This window comes from Natator depressus, chromosome 12, assembly GCF_965152275.1.
Source record: "Natator depressus isolate rNatDep1 chromosome 12, rNatDep2.hap1, whole genome shotgun sequence".
Classification (NCBI taxonomy): domain Eukaryota; kingdom Metazoa; phylum Chordata; order Testudines; family Cheloniidae; genus Natator; species Natator depressus.
This window is the reverse complement of record NC_134245.1, coordinates 11,053,584-11,071,082: the sequence shown is the minus strand read 5'-3', so window position 1 is coordinate 11,071,082 and position 17,499 is coordinate 11,053,584. Positions and strand designations below refer to the sequence as shown.

General features: G+C 40.7%; 1 protein-coding gene across 1 annotated transcript in view; it reads left to right on the top strand.

Annotated features, from left to right (window-relative positions):
• The window catches only part of PLA2G15 (phospholipase A2 group XV), a 28,937-nt gene extending 12,027 nt beyond the window's left edge, over positions 1-16,910 (top strand). The window contains exons 3-6 of the mRNA XM_074968582.1: positions 660-778; positions 2,842-2,940; positions 4,358-4,582; positions 12,633-16,910. Coding sequence (XP_074824683.1) covers positions 660-778; positions 2,842-2,940; positions 4,358-4,582; positions 12,633-13,144 — 955 coding nt within the window. The 3' untranslated portion in view covers positions 13,145-16,910. The remainder of the gene's footprint in view (positions 1-659; positions 779-2,841; positions 2,941-4,357; positions 4,583-12,632) is intronic.
• The last annotated feature ends 589 nt before the right edge of the window (positions 16,911-17,499 follow it).

Below are 17,499 nucleotides of genomic sequence, written 5' to 3'. Positions count from 1 at the left end.
AAGGCCCCCGGCTGAGAGTGCTGCTCCCTAAGTCCCCTCTAAGCTGTGCCACACAGCAGGCTATAAATAGCCATGAAACAGCTCTAAAGGGCCACTCAGCAGGGACCTGGAGAGGAGAGAGGTAGGGGTGGGCGGGAACTGGTGAGGGGATCAAGTTGGGGCTTGCAGGACTGCTGTGGGCCTCTCCCTCAGCCCTGGAGCTCCCGTGCTGCCTGCAGGCAGGGAGAGACCTAGTGGGGAGTCCTCTGGCCCCAGCCCTGGGGCAGCCTGCCTGCACCCCAAACTCCTCATCCCTGGCCCCACCCCAGAGCCTGCACCCCCAGCCCTGAGCTCCCTCCTGCACCCTAAATCTCTCATCCCTGGCCCCACCCTGCAGCCCTCACCCCTGCATCCCAACCCTCTGCCTGAGCCCCTTCCCAAACCCGTCATCCCCAGCTCCACCCTAGAGCCCTCACCCCCAGCCAGAGACCACACTCCCAAACTGCACCCTCTGCCCTACCCTGGGCCACCTCCCACACTCCGAACCCCTCAGCCCCACCCCATGTGGCTCTCACATTGAAGGTTTTTTTGCCAAAGTGGTCCCCACTTTAAAAATACTGAAGAGCACTGCTAGGTAGTAAGATGGTACGTCTCATATTATGTTTTTTCTTTCCCCCCAGGTTAATATACAATCGAACAAGTAAGATCACAGAGCCTCCAGATGGAGTGGATGTCAAAGTCCCAGGGTTTGGACAAACATTTTCCTTGGAATTCCTTGACCCTAGTAAAAGAAGTCTTGGTATGTACTAGTTTTGTTCATTGTCACATGTTTAATACCTTTTCCATTACATCTGGTATACAGCACTTTAGAGGACTGCAATTTCAATTCACAGTTCCTTACAGAAGTCTGAGGAAAGCTATGTAGCATTTGTATGAAGTAGGATAGTACATGGGTTCATTTTGCTTATAAACATTAGTATTGTGTATTGTCCTGTCAGAGAAATAACAAAAAAAAAAAAAAAAAATCTTGTGTATGTTACATGTCATGTGGCTAACCTGAGAACTTTGTTTGATGAACAAATGATGCAGAACTGAGTGCTTGTCAATCTGTTAAAATTTATTCAGAATTTAAAATTCTCAGAATGAAACTCCATCAGTCATCCTAAAGGCTTCTGTAGGAAATGAGTGCATAGAAAAAAAACTCTCTGCAACGGGGGCTTGACAAACCATGTGACAATCAGGAAACTTTTAATAATAAAAAAAACCTTCTCTTTGCTGCAGCAGCCCCAGGCCAGGTAGCCCTCAGGGGAATGGATTTCCATAGCCATTATATGAATTTGGGAGATCTGGCACGCCTCCTTTTCTTCCCTTTTCCCTCAAACAATTCGTACAGTAATGGACTCTAAATAGAGGGGTAATTTAGCCCCAACTGCTGTATCTCATGACTATGAATTCCTGAGAAAAATACATCTGACATACTGACAATTTTCATAGTACAACCTCATTGGGAGATGCCTAAGTCTCTGACCCAAAAGTTGAAGTAATGGAGGGTTAGATTTGATGTATTAGCCTGTTACTGCCACTTGTGATACAAAGATTTCTTAGAAAATACAGCAACTCTTTCACAGAATGTGATGGAAAATAAATGTAATGTGTGCACTTGGTGTTAGGATGATACCTGAACATCCAGTAGCCTTCTTTCCAAATGGGGTTTACTGCTTGACCAGAATTCATAGTGCACTTTGTCATGCAGGTCTTGGTGAGAAGAGCATATGGGAGCAGCTTGTACTTAAAAACACAATTGGCTGCTAATTGATTTTGCTGTGTGAGATTGTCATTTCTCTGCTGAAAGGCTATATATTTTTTTTTAATTAGCTTTCTATTCTTAAACAGTCCGTGAAGGGATAATAGTGCATTTACAATCTCCCTCTGACCTTTTTAGTGTAGGACACACTTAAACTGCAGTCCCAGTTACTTTAGAAATCAGTATTTAAATCAGCCCAAACTGCTGATAGGACTTTTGGTACAGAAGGTACTAATCCAAAAGTGAAAAAACCCAATTCTGATGGCCTTAGGATGTTTTAGGCCTCCAGTTAAATGGGCTTTGAAGGATTCTGCTCTGATATGCAGCCCTGTGTCTCCAGGTTTCATCTTTTGTTGCAGTGTTTGTTTAGGATATAACTGTACCTATCCCCTTTACTAGAGACTCCTCAGGTTAAATAAAATGCAGTTTATCTTATCATTTGTGATAACTAGTCTGCAAATACTCTGTCCATTGTTTGCTATCAAAGCAATTGTGTTCAGCCAATTCAAGTGGATTAAAATTCCTAATCTTTTGATGGAAATAAAACTAGTTTCACAGTAGTTCCTATCCTAGAGCAAATCACAAGCGTCTGTATCTAGGAAAAAACGTATTTGGAGGGCCCACACTAGTCTGTACAAATGTTATCTTCCTACAGTTCATTGGTGGTAATCTCATTGTAAAAACTCTAGTGTACATGAGCTCTTAGAATTGAGAATAGTTTATCATCTGCACATTGGTAAGCCACCATATTGATGATTAAGTTCAGCATGTACAAAAGGAAGGTAAATGAAAAAAAGTTGTTGTAGGGTTTGTCTCTCAACAGTTAAGAGAATTTTTCAGAAGAATAAAACCCCTTTGTATCTTTGATACATATCTAAAGTCCTTCACTTTTCCTAATGCAGCCAGCTGTTTAAACTGTGTCTTGGACTACAGTAATAACCTTATTTGTATGGAGGCAGAGTAATCTAACTGGAGTTTAACTTCAGTTTCACTATTGATGGACGCCCAAGAAGGCTGTTGTGATGCTGATCTCTTCGTTCTTCTTTTTCTGTCCACAGGCACTTACTTTTACACACTGGTGCAAAGTCTGGTAGACTGGGGCTACCAGCGGGATAAAGATATAAGAGGAGCTCCCTATGACTGGCGGAAGGCACCAAGTAAATGAAACTTCATTACGTGAATTAGTCATTTTATTGACTTCCTAGGCAGCAAATTTGGCTGAATTTATTACCCTTTTCTTCATGAGATCCCTTTTGCAACCCTAATCCTGATTAGAGTGACTGTTAGGGTCCTAACTCTGGGAAAACTCCACAGGAATTTTGATAAAACTACCCAAGACTTGGAACAAAGCCCCAAAAGTAGTAATATTGGAAAGTTCTAAAGCACCTCACTGAAATTAACTTGGTCATCTATTAGGAAGGCATAATCCCCGGAACCACAATGTTGCTTCAAAGTCTAACTCTGTTACTTAATTGCTTTGTCTGGAGAAATCAGCTCCTCCATGTGTATTGTCATTAAAATTCAAGGCTAAGGGGTAATGTTCAAACCTGTATTCTGCATTTACACATTCCTTTAGCTGTGTAAGAAGGTCAGACACCCTGTACTCTTTATCACACTGTAGTCTTTCTTTACTATCTCCTGTCTTGGGATAAAAAATACACTCCTTCATATTACATGTGAAGACATAATGAGAAAGCAGCACATTCATGCATGTAACATTTTAGAATCCCAGGCTGTTGCCCTGCCCTGAAGAGTTTAATCCTAAAAGATCTAGAACTGAGACATGGTCTTATTTTGAAATCCAGGGTACTTCTTGATGAAAATCAGCGACCCTGATTGTTTGGTAACAGACTGGTCTGTAGCTGGCCTAAAAGGATTACGATGATAGAGAGAGGCATTTTATTAGGTTTTCTTCAGTTTGATGAATATTTAGTTACATGTTAGACAGGAATGGTATTGTCTCAGAAGGCACTAACAGGATCTCTAAATTAGCAGTGACTAGTCTTGTTAAATCTTATTAAATCCATTGACAAAATAAAACAAGTTGGCAACTGCTGCATATAGAATTTTAAAAAGGTCAAAAATACAGCTGGACTGAAAAGCCATGGTTTTTACTTAGTGAGCAAAAATGGGAATTTTCCTAAGGCTTCTTCTACCTTACTGTCTTTTAAATTAAGAATAAAAGTGATCTTCCAAGCAGCTTCAGGTGGGATTTTCAGAAGTGCTCACTGCTGGCATAATTCTACTCCCATTAAAGTCAGTGTGAGTTTTACCATTGACTTCAGTGGGAGAAGTTAGACCAATGTAGAGCACTTTTTTGAAAATCCTGCCTTTTGATAAATACATACTACTGAGAGAGAAGTGGTATAAATAGTCTTCTGAGCTTGAAAGAGTTCACTTGTACATTTTTAGAGAGGAAAATTTGGCTTCCAGCAATGTCCTGTTTGAATTAATGGTATGAACCTGCTCTCTTTACTTCCAGCATCAAAAACTAAGCTTTTAAAACACTGTATATTGAAAGGTGGCATTTGCAAGCAACCTCTTTACTTAACTGTACTATCTTGATGTTTCTAGATGAGAATGGAGACTATTTTGTGGCCCTTCGAAAGATGATTGAGTTGATGTATGAACAAAATGGAGGTCCTGTGGTCTTAATTGCCCACAGTATGGGTAATATGTACACTCTCTATTTCCTCAACCATCAGACTCAGGATTGGAAAGACAAGTACATAAAGGACTATGTGTCACTGGGTGCTCCATGGGGAGGAGTGGCTAAAACCTTTCATGTGCTGGCTTCAGGTAGGTAACCTGCTTAAATACTTGAATTTAAATGGAAGCTACCACAGGATGTTTAAGGGTTACTGTTAACCATAGCATTAGTGGTCAGAGTTTGCGATGCTATAAACGTTCACTTAAAAAACAGCTTTCAGCCCATAAGCTATAACTGCACCAGTTTCAGGCACGATTTCCAAATTCCATTCCCCTCCTATATAGAATATGGTTGAGTTTTCATATCCCTGCATCGAGATGTCCTATTTCCTCCTTTTTGGGATGATGGAATCGGGGGGCAGAAGGGTCTGTTGGCCCCACAGCGGGAATATTGTGCAGGCTCTGCCCATGTGTAAACTCTTGCATGCCTTGGGAGGGGTAGAGCAGACACTGGGACCGAGAGGGGCTGGAATGGGCCTAGGAGCAGGTAGGAGGAATGGCTGGGACCTTAATGAGGAGAGATTAATAAGACTGGGACTTTTCAGCTTGGAAAAGAGACAGCTAAGGGGAGATATGATTGAGGTCTATAAAATCATGACTGGTGTAGAGAAAGTACATAAGGAATTGTTGTTTCATGCTTCTCATAACACAAGAACTAGGGGTCACCAAATGAAATTAATAGGCAGCAGGTTTAAAACAAAAGGAAGTATTTCTTCACACAACACACAGTCAACCTGTGGAATTCCTTGCCAGAGGATGATGTGAAGGCCAAGACCATAATAGGGTTCAAAAAAGAACTAGATAAATTCATGGAGGATAGCTCCATCAATGGCTGTTAGCCAGGATGGGCAGGAATGGTGTACCTAGCCTCTGTTTGCCAGAAGCTGGGAATGAGCAATAGGGCATGGATCACTTGACGATTACCTGTTCTGTTCATTCCCTCTGGGGCACCTGGTACTGGCCGCTGTCAGTAGACAGGATACTGGACTAGATGGACCTTTGGTCTGACCCAGAAGGGCTGTTCTTATGTTTCTATGTTCTTACTGGCCTGGAGATGCCCCCCTCAATCTCAGTACTTTTTCCTCCCTCTGTCCTCTGCTGCTGCTTGCTTATTTTGTCTATCCCCCTGGGCAGCTGTATGGCTGCCTAACCCAGCATGGTAGAGTGTCCAGCACATTCCATTCCTTGCTGTTATCCTTCCAAACTCCCATTACTCTCAATTTTATATAGCAAAACTGACTTGGAAGCTTCTGAATGTTTTTATAAGTATCATGTCAGTTGGCTTGCGCATGAACTCTAAGGGATAACCGCAGACTTGGCAGTTCTTGAGGTATGTGGAATCCTGAGTGATGGCAGAAGCATGACCACCTGCAAAAGTGTGAGCAAGGCGCACATGCCTTAACATTTTAAAGTGGTTTTTAAGAAAATGAATCTCTCAAAATGTTTGGCATTATATATTGGTAGTAATGAGAGGTAATATTTGGTAGCTGAAGTGAATATCAAAGAAGACTTAAATTTATTTATCTTCATTTTGTTTAATACAGACACTGTTCTTTCACTAGCCTTCAAGTAATTGCTCCCAATTAAAAAGAACATACAGTACACAGTGTACCTTTTCGTAATTTCAGTATCATATGGTCATGCCTAAACATCACCTGTAGCAGAGAGGTGAATTAATTTTTGCATATTGCTGCTTAACTACTAAGACGTTTGGCTTCCTCTTTAGCTCACTGCTAACTTACAGGTTTGTTTGCAGTTTTTGTTCCTGAAACACTTTTACCTGAAAATTAGGATGCATCCAAATGCAGGACATATACCAAAGTGCTTACCAGGCGTGGGTGCTTCAGAAAAACATTTCATGTGCTTAAGTAAGGTACTTGGTTTTGAGATGGGAATATACAACTCAAAGCCACTAATTAGAAAGCTGAAAATGCATATATCCTTATTGGGTGCTTACAGTTGTTTGTTTTTGTCAACATAGCATTGCAAAATTGATTCCTCTTCCCCAAATGGCATCCTGTGGCTTGCAGGCTTCTGCAGAAACTACTGACTTTTCATATGGTGTACTCTAAATATCCAGAGCAGGAGGCTTTACTGGATAACTAATTTTGCATGGTGTATCAGGTGACAAAGGATGTGAGCAGAATTAAACAGCACCACGTAGGATCTCCCCATACCTACAGTGTCTTGCTTCTTACCTGTTACTGTGTGAGCAATATTTATTGTATGTAGCATCTCTCCTCACAAAGTGGCTGTGTGTATATATGCATACAGAAGAATCATTTCAATTTCTACTGAAATACAGCCACCACTGGGACAGAATGTAGTCACTGTAACAGCGTACAGCAGCAGGAAACAGTATCAACAGGAAGTGAAGGGGAAAGTTAGGTGGGCAGAGGGTAACTGGCAATGTTGGAATTAATCTGTGTGTGAGGCTTTAGCGGCAGGTGTGCCATTTGAGGCACAATTGAACTTCTTATGTCATATGAAAAGATAAAGCAAGGGAAAAGTGTTTAAGCACAAGTCTATTAATTTCTTTCAAACGAGCTACAAGGAACAGCTTCAATGTTAAAGTCAAGATAGAAAACATTTTCTTCAGCAAAGTGACAGGAGTATCTTCAGGACCTTGTGGTGTCCCCTCTACTCTCTTCCAGTTTCCTTTCTTAATCAGATTCAGGTGGTGGTTATGTTGACTGTTAGGTGCAATTATATGGAAATACTGGCAAGCTTAATTAGGGCACCAGAGGTATTGTGCTACAGCCCTCCTTACTGGACCAGAGAATCAATAGTGCCATCTAGTGAGTTTAAAAATACAGCATATTTTTTGCAACTTAAAAACACTTAAAATATCTATTTTTTTTTTTCCTTTTGGTTGATTCACATTCTTCCTGCACACTTCGGGTGGTATTTCAAGGCATTGTATAGCTGTTGACTTGGTATATGTACTGCATTTTGCAGGATGGTGTATTTTTAAAAAATTTTTTGTACAGCAGGGGTGGTATTTTTTTATGTAGGTGTTCAGAAAATGCACTTGTTCATGTATAGGAGCATCGTGTTTACTTTCTTCTGGTTTACTTATACTCTTTACTCCTGGGGGAATTCTACAATGAAGAATTAAAAATTCTGGGCACACTATTTTCAAATTCTGCAAATTTTATTTTTCAAAATAACACGATATAATCATACCAGTTTCAATTATTTTTGATCATTTATTTCAAAATACCTGTCAGTAAGCATGCCCCTAACAATACAGGCAACAAAAAAGATTCAGGAAATGTTTTTTGACAAATAGATTCCTTACTAGGCATATTAATACAGAGCTCTGAGTAATTTATTTAGACTACAATACAGAACTGTATTTCCTGCACCCCTCAGAAGCAGTGCAAAGGCTTGTGGGGAGTCAGGGGTAACAGAGGAGCTGAGGGAGAGGGAAGTAGTTGCTGGGAAGGAGCCTGCGTGTGAACTTGGAGGGTTGTTGGGTGTGGGTGGGAAAACTATGGAACAGGTTTTGGGGAGCGGGAGGAGGAGGGATTGTTAGGGAGCTTCCCCCATGCAGACCCTGACTGAGCCCTAGCCCCCACTGTCAGGCACATCTGCCCCTGTCCCCATGTGTCCCTGAACCCCCTGCCCACATGGCCCTGCACTGCGCCCCCCCGCCTCCCATGTGTCTCTGTGCTTCCACTCAGCCACCCCCATCCCAATTTGGCCCTGCACATCCCTCCCCCGTCTGTGGCCCTGCGCCTCCACTCCCGTTCAGCCCCTGCCCCAGACTGTCCTCCACCACTAGTCCTTGTGAGCCCCTGTCTGACCCCAGAGCAGCCCCACGCTGTCTGTCTCCCCATAGCACCGGTCTCCTGACTTGGCCCAACAGTTGCTGTGAAGAAGTCAGGGTCTTTCTCTTCCCTCACTGGCCAGGAGCTGCCGCTCTGTTCTGTTGCCACAGCACCCTTTGGCAAAAGGTGGAATTGCAGCAACTTTCCGGCAGAAGCTTTTTTCTGTGGAAAACAATTAAAAATATGCGCATCTCATTAATTTTGTATGCACAGTGGCACAGAATTCCCCCAGGAGTAACTCTTCTCAGCAAATAAGGAACAATATAGAGTCTATAATAATATTTCATAGTTAACAACTTCCATCCAGAAGAATTTCAAATAATTATGTGAGGATTGCTAGTATGCCATTAAAATACAGCCAAAACTTGCCTGGATCGCAGCTAGCCAATAGTAAAACATCATTAGAGTTTCTAAAAATTATAGATTTTCTAAGACAACATAGTACACTCAAGATGAAATAACTCTATTTTGGACCTCATATTGATGGACAAAGATGAATTAATCATTGGCCTGGAAGATGGTGGTTGCCCAAGGACCAGTGATTGTGATCTGATTACATTCAATATGCACAAACAGAGGACAGGTGTTTTGGTGCTTCCCAAAGTTGAGGAAAATTATGAACAGGAGGAATTAGGGGAAAATTTTAGACAGAAAAATGTGAATGAAAGTTTCGAGCGCTTTAAGAAGAGTTCATTAAATGGCTAAAAAGCCACAATTCCACAATCCATGAAGAAGAAAACTTTGGCTAAAGGCCCAGCCTGGTTCAGCAGCAAAGTGAAGGGAGCAATTATAAATAAATAACAAATATATAACAGGGGAGGAGAGGCAGAAAATAAATAGCAATCAGTATAAATACAATGGCTAGCCTGCTGGTATGCTGAGATAGCTGCTTATCATGCTGACCAGTACTGTTTCCTTGTTACTCCCCTCACCCATATGTTATCTCTTGTCTTGTATCTTTCTGATCTGTTTGTACAGCATATAGCACTGGGAGGTCCTGGTCTAGGACTAGGGCTTCTAGGTGCTGTGGTAATGCAAATAATAAATCGGAGCTTATAAGGTGCAGAAAATTGAAATTTTTAACAGTGAGATTGACTAACCATTGGAACAAACAACCGAAGAAGTGCAGAAGCTAAAGACATCAGCAAACAATTCATGGCTGGCAGTACTAAGGATAATAAAGCATACTAGAAACAAAAGGAATCCTAGTAATGGTGTAGGTGTGTTTATAGGTGAAGATGGTAAAACTGGTAGTGATGCAAAAAAAGGCAGAAGTGTTATTAGACACTTTGATCTGTATTGAGGGGAGGAAGCAAAATCATCTTCCTCATTAGATATGGACTGGAAGTACTTTATTTACTCATTACTGGCTAATGAGGGTGCTAAACAACATCTGTTAGAGAGAAACATTTTTAAATTGGTAGGTCCAGGTAACCGGGACAAGTGAGAGTTAGCTGAGGAGTTGATGTTACATTTTAACAGCATGGAATAGTGAGGCAATACTGGGGAAATTCCAGAAGACTGGAAGAGTGTTAATGTTCTGGAAGTATTCAAAAAGGGCAAACTGGATGTCCTGAAGAAGTGCATCTGAAGAAGTGGGTATTCACCCACAAAAGCTTATGCTCCAATACATCTTAGTCTATCAGGTGCCACAGGACTCTTTGCTGCTTTTACAGATCCAGACTAACACAGCTACTCCTCTGATACTTGGATGTCCTGAGTAACTATAGGATGGTTAGCCTGACATTAATCCTAGGCAAAATAAAGGAAACGCTGATATGGGATTCAATTAGTAAAGAATTAAAGGACAGGAATATAATGAATGCCAGTCAATATGGTTTTACAGAATATAGGACTTGTCAAACCAGATTTCATTCTTTAAGATTACAAATTTGGCTGATAAAAGTAACTGCATAGATGTAAAAACAATGAGGAGTCCTTGTGGCACCTTAGAGACTAACAGATTTATTTGGGCATAAACTTTTGTGGGCTAGAACCCACTTCATCAGTTGCAAGTGGGTTCTAGCCCACGAAAGCTTATGCCCAAATAAATGTGTTAGTCTCTAAAGTGCCACAAGGACGCCTTGTTTTTGCTGATACAGACTAATATGGCTACCACTCTGAAACCTGCATAGATGTAATATACTTAAACTTTTATGATGTTTAACTTAATACTGCACAACCTTCTGATTAAAAACTCGGCTCTATACAAATAGCAGTAAAACACATGTTAAATGGATTAAGAATGACATCTCAAAAAGTAGCTGTCAGTGAGAATTGTGTTTGGATGGGGTTGTTTCTAGTGGCGTTCCACAGGGATAGGTACCAAGTCTAATGTTACTAAACATTTTCAGTTGTGGATGACTCATAGATTGGTAGAATAGTAAATAATAATGAAAACAGGGCAGTCAGAGCAATCAGAATCACTTTGTAACCTGGGCCCATTCAAACAAAACATGTATTAATACAGCCAAATTCAAGTTATACATCTAGGAAAAAAGAACAGTCTGTACCTCCAGAATGGAGGACCGTAACCACAAAAGCACAGTGACTCCAAAAAGAATTTAGGAGCTGTATTGGACGAGCAACACAGCATGTGGTCCTTGAGCAATGCAGCGGCAAAAAAGGGCTAATATGCTCCTTGAGTATCTAAAGAGCAGAGTAAAGAGCGGAGTAGGGAGGAGCTATTGCCTCTGAATACAGCACTGTTGAGACTGGTATTCTAATGCTGCATACAGTTCTGGTGTCCACATTTTAAAGTGGATGTTGAAAAAAGCCATAAGTGATTGAGGACTGGAGAAAATGTCTTACAGTGAGAAATTTGGAGCTCAATCTGTTAGTTTAGCAAAAAAAAAAAAAAGAGGACTGAGGTGACTTGATTAGTGTATAAGTATGTTCACAGGCAGAAAATACAAGGTCCTAAATGGCTCTTTAATCTAGTTCAGAAGGCATAACAGGAACCAATGGCCAAGAAGCTGAAGCCAGACAAGTGCAAATTAGGTGCACCTTTTTAATAGTGAGGATGATTAACTATTGGAACAAACTACCAAGGAAAGTAGTGGATTCTTCATCTCTTGGCATCTTCAAGACTGGATGCCTTTCTGACAGTTATGCTTCAGTCAAACACAAATTTTTGGGCTTAATACAGGCGTATCTGGGTGAAATGTAATGGCCTATAATAATATTCAGGAGGTCAGATTTGATGATCTAAAGGTCCCTTCTGGCCTTAAACTCTATCAATCTGTGGCCTTTTCTGTGCCAGCAAAACTTCACTTCTTGGAGATGACTGTAAGGGAAAAGTAACTTCTCCAGCTGAAAATACAGGGGAATTTTTATAATCACAGACAGGCTTGTGAAGAGTCATGGGGTCTTCAGTAACAGGTGTTGTGTGCAAAAGACTGCACTCAAGCAGCAGATTAGTTGCTAGTATTGTGCAGGAGTGCTGGTTCTGGACTGATTGTAGGAGAGAGTGTCCCTTGCTGTACCATCAGTGCATTTTCCTTGGTCTACCACTAAATGAGCTGGCCTGATCCTGTTTAATTTGACAGGATCCAAGCCAAAGTAGTATATTCCAGTCCAGCCGGTGGACATTAAAGTTAGGATCCATGCTTTGTGTCCTGAGCAAAGAAAACACTACTTTCACATTGATTATGTGATTTCCTTGTGCCTCCGTTGAGGAACATTAGTGTGGTACAGATGAAAGGAGGGTAGTATGGGTTATTTGTAGGATTGTTCTGTTTTGTTTTACAAAGATAACACATGAACCAGTAACTACTGCGGATCCTGCTTCCTCCTCCACCCTCACAAAAGCCATGTGGCAATCTGTGTGGCAACTGTAGCTATCATAAATGAAATTGCCCCAGACAGCTTCGATATGACAACTATAAAATTGCTTGTTACTGAACTGTGAAAACCTGGGTGTTCACCTTGTTCTGCAGTCTCATGAAATCTCTTGAATGCACAAATGTACAGAGGGTAACACCAGCCTGTTCTCCCAACAAAACCATTAAGGGAAGAGTGTCTCTGTGAATCACTGCAAAATCTGCATCTGGAATTCCTTTAGAAAAAGAATTTTAAGACAGCTTTACAGATGGCCAGGATGATTGCCTAATGATTGATGATGTGAAGAACTTTTGGGCCCAAAGCTCCCAAATGAGCCCAAGTAGATATTCCTTTAAGAAGAAAATATTTTCTCAGAAGGGTAGCCTCAGGAAAATGCCATTCTGGGTTGTCTTTAGCAATGTTTCTTGATATTTCAGTGTACAATAAATAAAACTTCTGATCAGTAACAGAAATCTGTTTTGTAGGTGACAACAACAGGATACCTGTCATCAGTTCACTTAAGATCCGAGACCAGCAGAGATCTGCAGTTTCAACCAATTGGATGCTACCCTACAATTACACATGGCCTCCAGAGAAGATCTTTGTAAGCACACCCACAGTTAACTACACTCTCCGGGATTACCAAAAGTTCTACAGGGACATCAACTTTGAGGATGGCTGGCTCATGAGACAAGACACTGAGCCCTTGGTCTACCAGATGATACCACCTGGTGTGCGTTTGCACTGTCTTTTTGGCACTGGTGTAGAAACACCTGACTCATTCTACTATGAGGCCTTTCCTGATAAAGAGCCCAAGATCTATTACAGCGATGGCGATGGTACAGTGAACTTGGAGAGTGCCTTACAATGTCAAAAGTGGGTGGACATGCAAAAGCAGGAGGTGATATTGTTTGAGCTGTCAGGAAATGAGCATATTGAGATGCTGTCTAATGCTACAACTATTTCCTATGTGAAAAAACTTCTTTTTGGTTTGTGACACCCTATGTGGACTGGTTTTTTTTTTCCTCCATCACCTGTGATGCCTTCCCTTAAGTGAGGGGAAAATGCCTTTTGATCCTTTGGTTTTAAAACACTTGGGTTATTTATTTGGTCTCTTTTCAGGCCATGTTCGGAAAGCTGTTTGGTGTCCTTAATGATCACTTGTCTCTTGGATTAGTGTTCGTAATGCATCATAGTGTTTTACGTTCTAAAGGCGTGGTCATGTGCATTCTGGTGCTGCTAGACGAATGTCCAGTGTGCATACAGAAGTTCACTTGAACATTTTTCACACCTTTTGTGCAATATGTGCAGCCTATGCTGTTTCTTGTGAGCTTTGGAGAGTTGCGGGGAGAGAAAGAATTGCTTGCTGGTTACTCTCCGTTCTGTACTAAAGCAAGGGAGAGGTTGTCAAGAATTTTTTTTGAGTACAGTAACTTTCCCAAAGGGTCACAAAAGTTCTGAATCATTGTCCTTAAATAAGCTAGTAAATATGAAGGTCCAAGCAGGTGGTCTAAATAGACATGGAGTTAAGATATTGCAGGACTTCGGTCATATCCAACTTACCTCTTTCTTCCTTTGTACTGCTGCTGGAGAAGAGGGAAAGTGCATTAATTACTTGAAGTTCCTTATTTGATGTCTTGGAAAAATTGAAGAGAATCCAGTTGTCCTTTAGTAACTTGAGGACTTAGCATCAAGAGTCTAAGGCTGCTGGCTTCATGCTTTAGATTTTTCCCCCCTAATTAAAAAAAAAAAAAAGTTACTAGCTGTCACTCCTCATACAATGGCTATGGCTACATGGTGTGTACATTGAAATCCACAGGAATTTGGTATCAGCAAATTTTGTGTGAGGTGCTGCCTTCACATGTCAAAGTGACAAGTTATCTCCATTAGTTCAAATGGTAGGTAGATAGATCTCAAAAAACCCAAACCCCCTCCTACCCAAAACAAATAAAAATTAAAGTTCCCACAATGGGGAAAAAACCCTTTTTATGTATCTTGCTTTCAGCCAAGTACACTTCTGCTGTGATCCAGTTTCCAGCTAACTGACCATCTTTCCTATTGGATCAAAATTATGTTTAGTGGAAAAAGCTTAGAATTAGAGAGTATTTATAAAGTAAAATACCTTTCTTGTAGGGGTACTGAGCTCTTAATTTGGGTTGAGAAACAAACATTTAAAAGGGGCACTGTGTATTAGGCCCCAGAAAATTGCATAGCACGCAACTCTCCATGAAACTATACTACAGTAGCTTAATCATGTTAGACCACTTGTCATTGCATTTTTCAGAAAACTGCTATGAACACTTCCAGGGTGCAGGGTTCTTCAGAAAAAGTTACCTTAAGAGTTATGCTCATCAGAAATCCTACAGGATTAAGAATCTATTGATTTCTAATGTTAGGAGATTACCTTTTACACAACCGCAAAGTTTAATCAATCCTGTAGTGCATAGGGGTTGTTTGCTGCCATTGAAATATTTGATTAGGATGTGCTGATCTGACAGCGCTCTCTCATGAGTGTTTGCCACTGCAGAATGTAAACACTCTGGCACAGGGTAGATCTAGAGTTCTCAAGATTCTAATATATTTTATATTAGCTAATCATTTCTAGAAATCCTGACTGGGATCATTGGTAGGTTAAATATCTCCCTGTACAGAAGAGAGAATAAGACTAACTCCCTGTCTCTGAGGGAGGACAAGTATTCCCCAGTAGAACGGAAGGTCTGTCACTTGGAATCAGCTACTTAAGATCTAGTGCTCTGCAACTATATGGCCCAAACAGACTTTCCTGCCTCATCTGTGTGTGCTAGTCCACTGCCAGATCTGAGTTGCCCACTGGCTATCTGTAACACATTGTTGATTGCTTAAATCTTAGAGAACAGAAGGATGAAATCCTTTTTAGTCAGAGTGGTTTTTTTTGGTAGGCTTCTGTAGATTGGTGTACCAAGAACCACAGTTCTACTCTAAGGCTCTTCATATGGTCTAACTCCATTGTGAACAAACTACTGTAAGACTGGTCTGCAGTAGATACAACTATGCAAAGTAACTGATTCAAAAGTCCAGCTTTTTCAAGTCTATTATACTTACCCAGGTAGAATGCATGCTTGCTAACTAGCACCAGGATGGGAGGAACTGGAATCTGTATTGGCTCCAAGCAAAGACTGAAGAATATTGGTAGGGCTGTAGAAGGGACTCAGGCTCTACCTGGTCTGGAGGATTTTTGTAGAACTGGTTTACGTTGGAAGCTTTCCAGCTCTCTGTGTGCTTAATCTGGAAAATGCTTAAAAATCTACAGCAAAAGGGTTTTTTTTGGCTTTGCTACTCTGTGCACTTGAAGAAGCAGAAAAATTAATGCTTCCAAAAGAGCTGCACTAGATTACTCTGTTCTGATTTAGCATTTGACATTTACTGTATTTTCTCCCTTTGGGAAATGCACTGGTATGTTTCCAGCTGATTCCATCTCATACTTTTACTTTCGTGCCAATGACCCTTTAGTCCACACTCACTTAGCTTTCCATTAACAGATGGACCCTACAGTCGCTTCTTGTGCTGAATAAGTCTGCTCTGCTGCTTTTACTTACACTGGTAAAGAGAGGTTGACAGCCCTCTAAACTTTGTAGGCTTGCTGTGATTTGTCAGCATAAATCCTTGTTTCTTTCCTGCGCAGAATTGCACATCTTGTGTTAGTGTGAATGCTGAGGACTCAGTAGTTAAAGTATCCACACATCTGATGATTACTTTGGTTGGGGGTGCTTTGTAAGACAGATCACAAGTCTGATTTCTCATTTTCCATCAAATCCTCCTGAGCCCTGCTCTTTTGTCTACCGTGCAATCCCAGGATAGAGATGTCCTCAGTATGAAATAAATGGAGTACCTAAAATACACGGCTAAACATCCCAAAAGGTGGAAGTAGTTAAATTGTGCATTTCCCTTTTCTGCTAGAAATCTGTTTTCTTTATTGCGTGACCCTCTGCTTTAGGGGGCAAACCCAAGTCTATTTAGAATCATTTTAGTAGGGTTGTTTGCAGTGTTTTTATAGCTATGTTGGTCCCAGGATATTAGACAAGATGAGTGACGTGTAATATCTCTTATTGGACCAACTTCCGTTAGTGAAAGACAAGCTTTCAAGCTTACACAAAACTCTTCTTCAGGTTGGTGGTAAGACTGCTAAAGTATGCAGTCATAAGTATTCTACATTCTTGTGGAGAAACTAGTCTGAGGAAATAATTATTGCTGGGGAAAGAGGAAAATAAAGTGAAGTACCTCAGGTGCTTTGCTTCACTGGTTTGAAATGTGTAATTTGCTGAAATTCCTTCTGAGTTATGCTAATTACTTACCATTTGTGAATGTCTATTTTTCTCCTAATCTTCATTTTCAGGATATTTTCAGAAACCAAAAGTAGTAGAGGACCAAAATGTATTTCTTATTTCTAACAAAATGTAAAGAGAATTCTGGAGGGACTTCAGCTGTTAGTGTAGTGCTGCTGCAACGGCACTATGTGATTCTGCTCAGAACAGAAGATTTTAATATCAAGCAATAAATGCAAAAGAATTGTAGGCCAAAGGAAGGAATGTTTGGCATTAAGATATTTCTTGAAGCAAGGTGTATTCAAGGCCCTCTTAAATTCAGGGAATGTTTGGCAGTTACTTTGCTGCTCTAAACGTAACAGTATTTTGTATGAAATATCATCTGGTGAGACCCAGCATTTTATATATTTTCCTCTTGTATGACTGAGTTATAGATTTCTGCATATTTTGTCAGACTTTGGTAACATAATAAACTTTATCTAATACTGAATGCGTTTTGTCATGGATAACACACAACTACAGATGCTGCTCTCTCTCTCAAATATGCTACAAGTCATGAATTTATTCATGCCTATTGCTGCTTAAAAGGCAGCATTTTAACCAAATTATGAGCTGAACAAGAAAGCAGCATAGCTTCCTTCCAATGTAGAGCAACCTCTTTCTTTAGAAGGGAAACAGAAAATACAAAAAAAAAACCCCTAGGAGTCCTTGTGGCACCGTAGAGACTAACAAATTTATTTGGGCATAAGCTTTTGTGGGCTAAAACCCACTTCATCAGATGGGTTTTAGCCCACAAAAGCTTATGCCCAAATAAATTTGTTAGTCTCTACGGTGCCACAAGGACTCCTCGTTGTTTTTGCTGATACAGACTAACACAGCTACCACTCTGAAACCTGAAAATACAAACACTGTCATCATTCTGCACTAACGTAAATGCTCAATTCAAACCAGTCAGCACAAATTGCCACAGTTTTGAGACTCAATATGAGCAGAAGCCTTCATCCATAGTTTCCAACCTGTTCCTCCTAGGCCTCTTGTGTGGGTAGCTTTT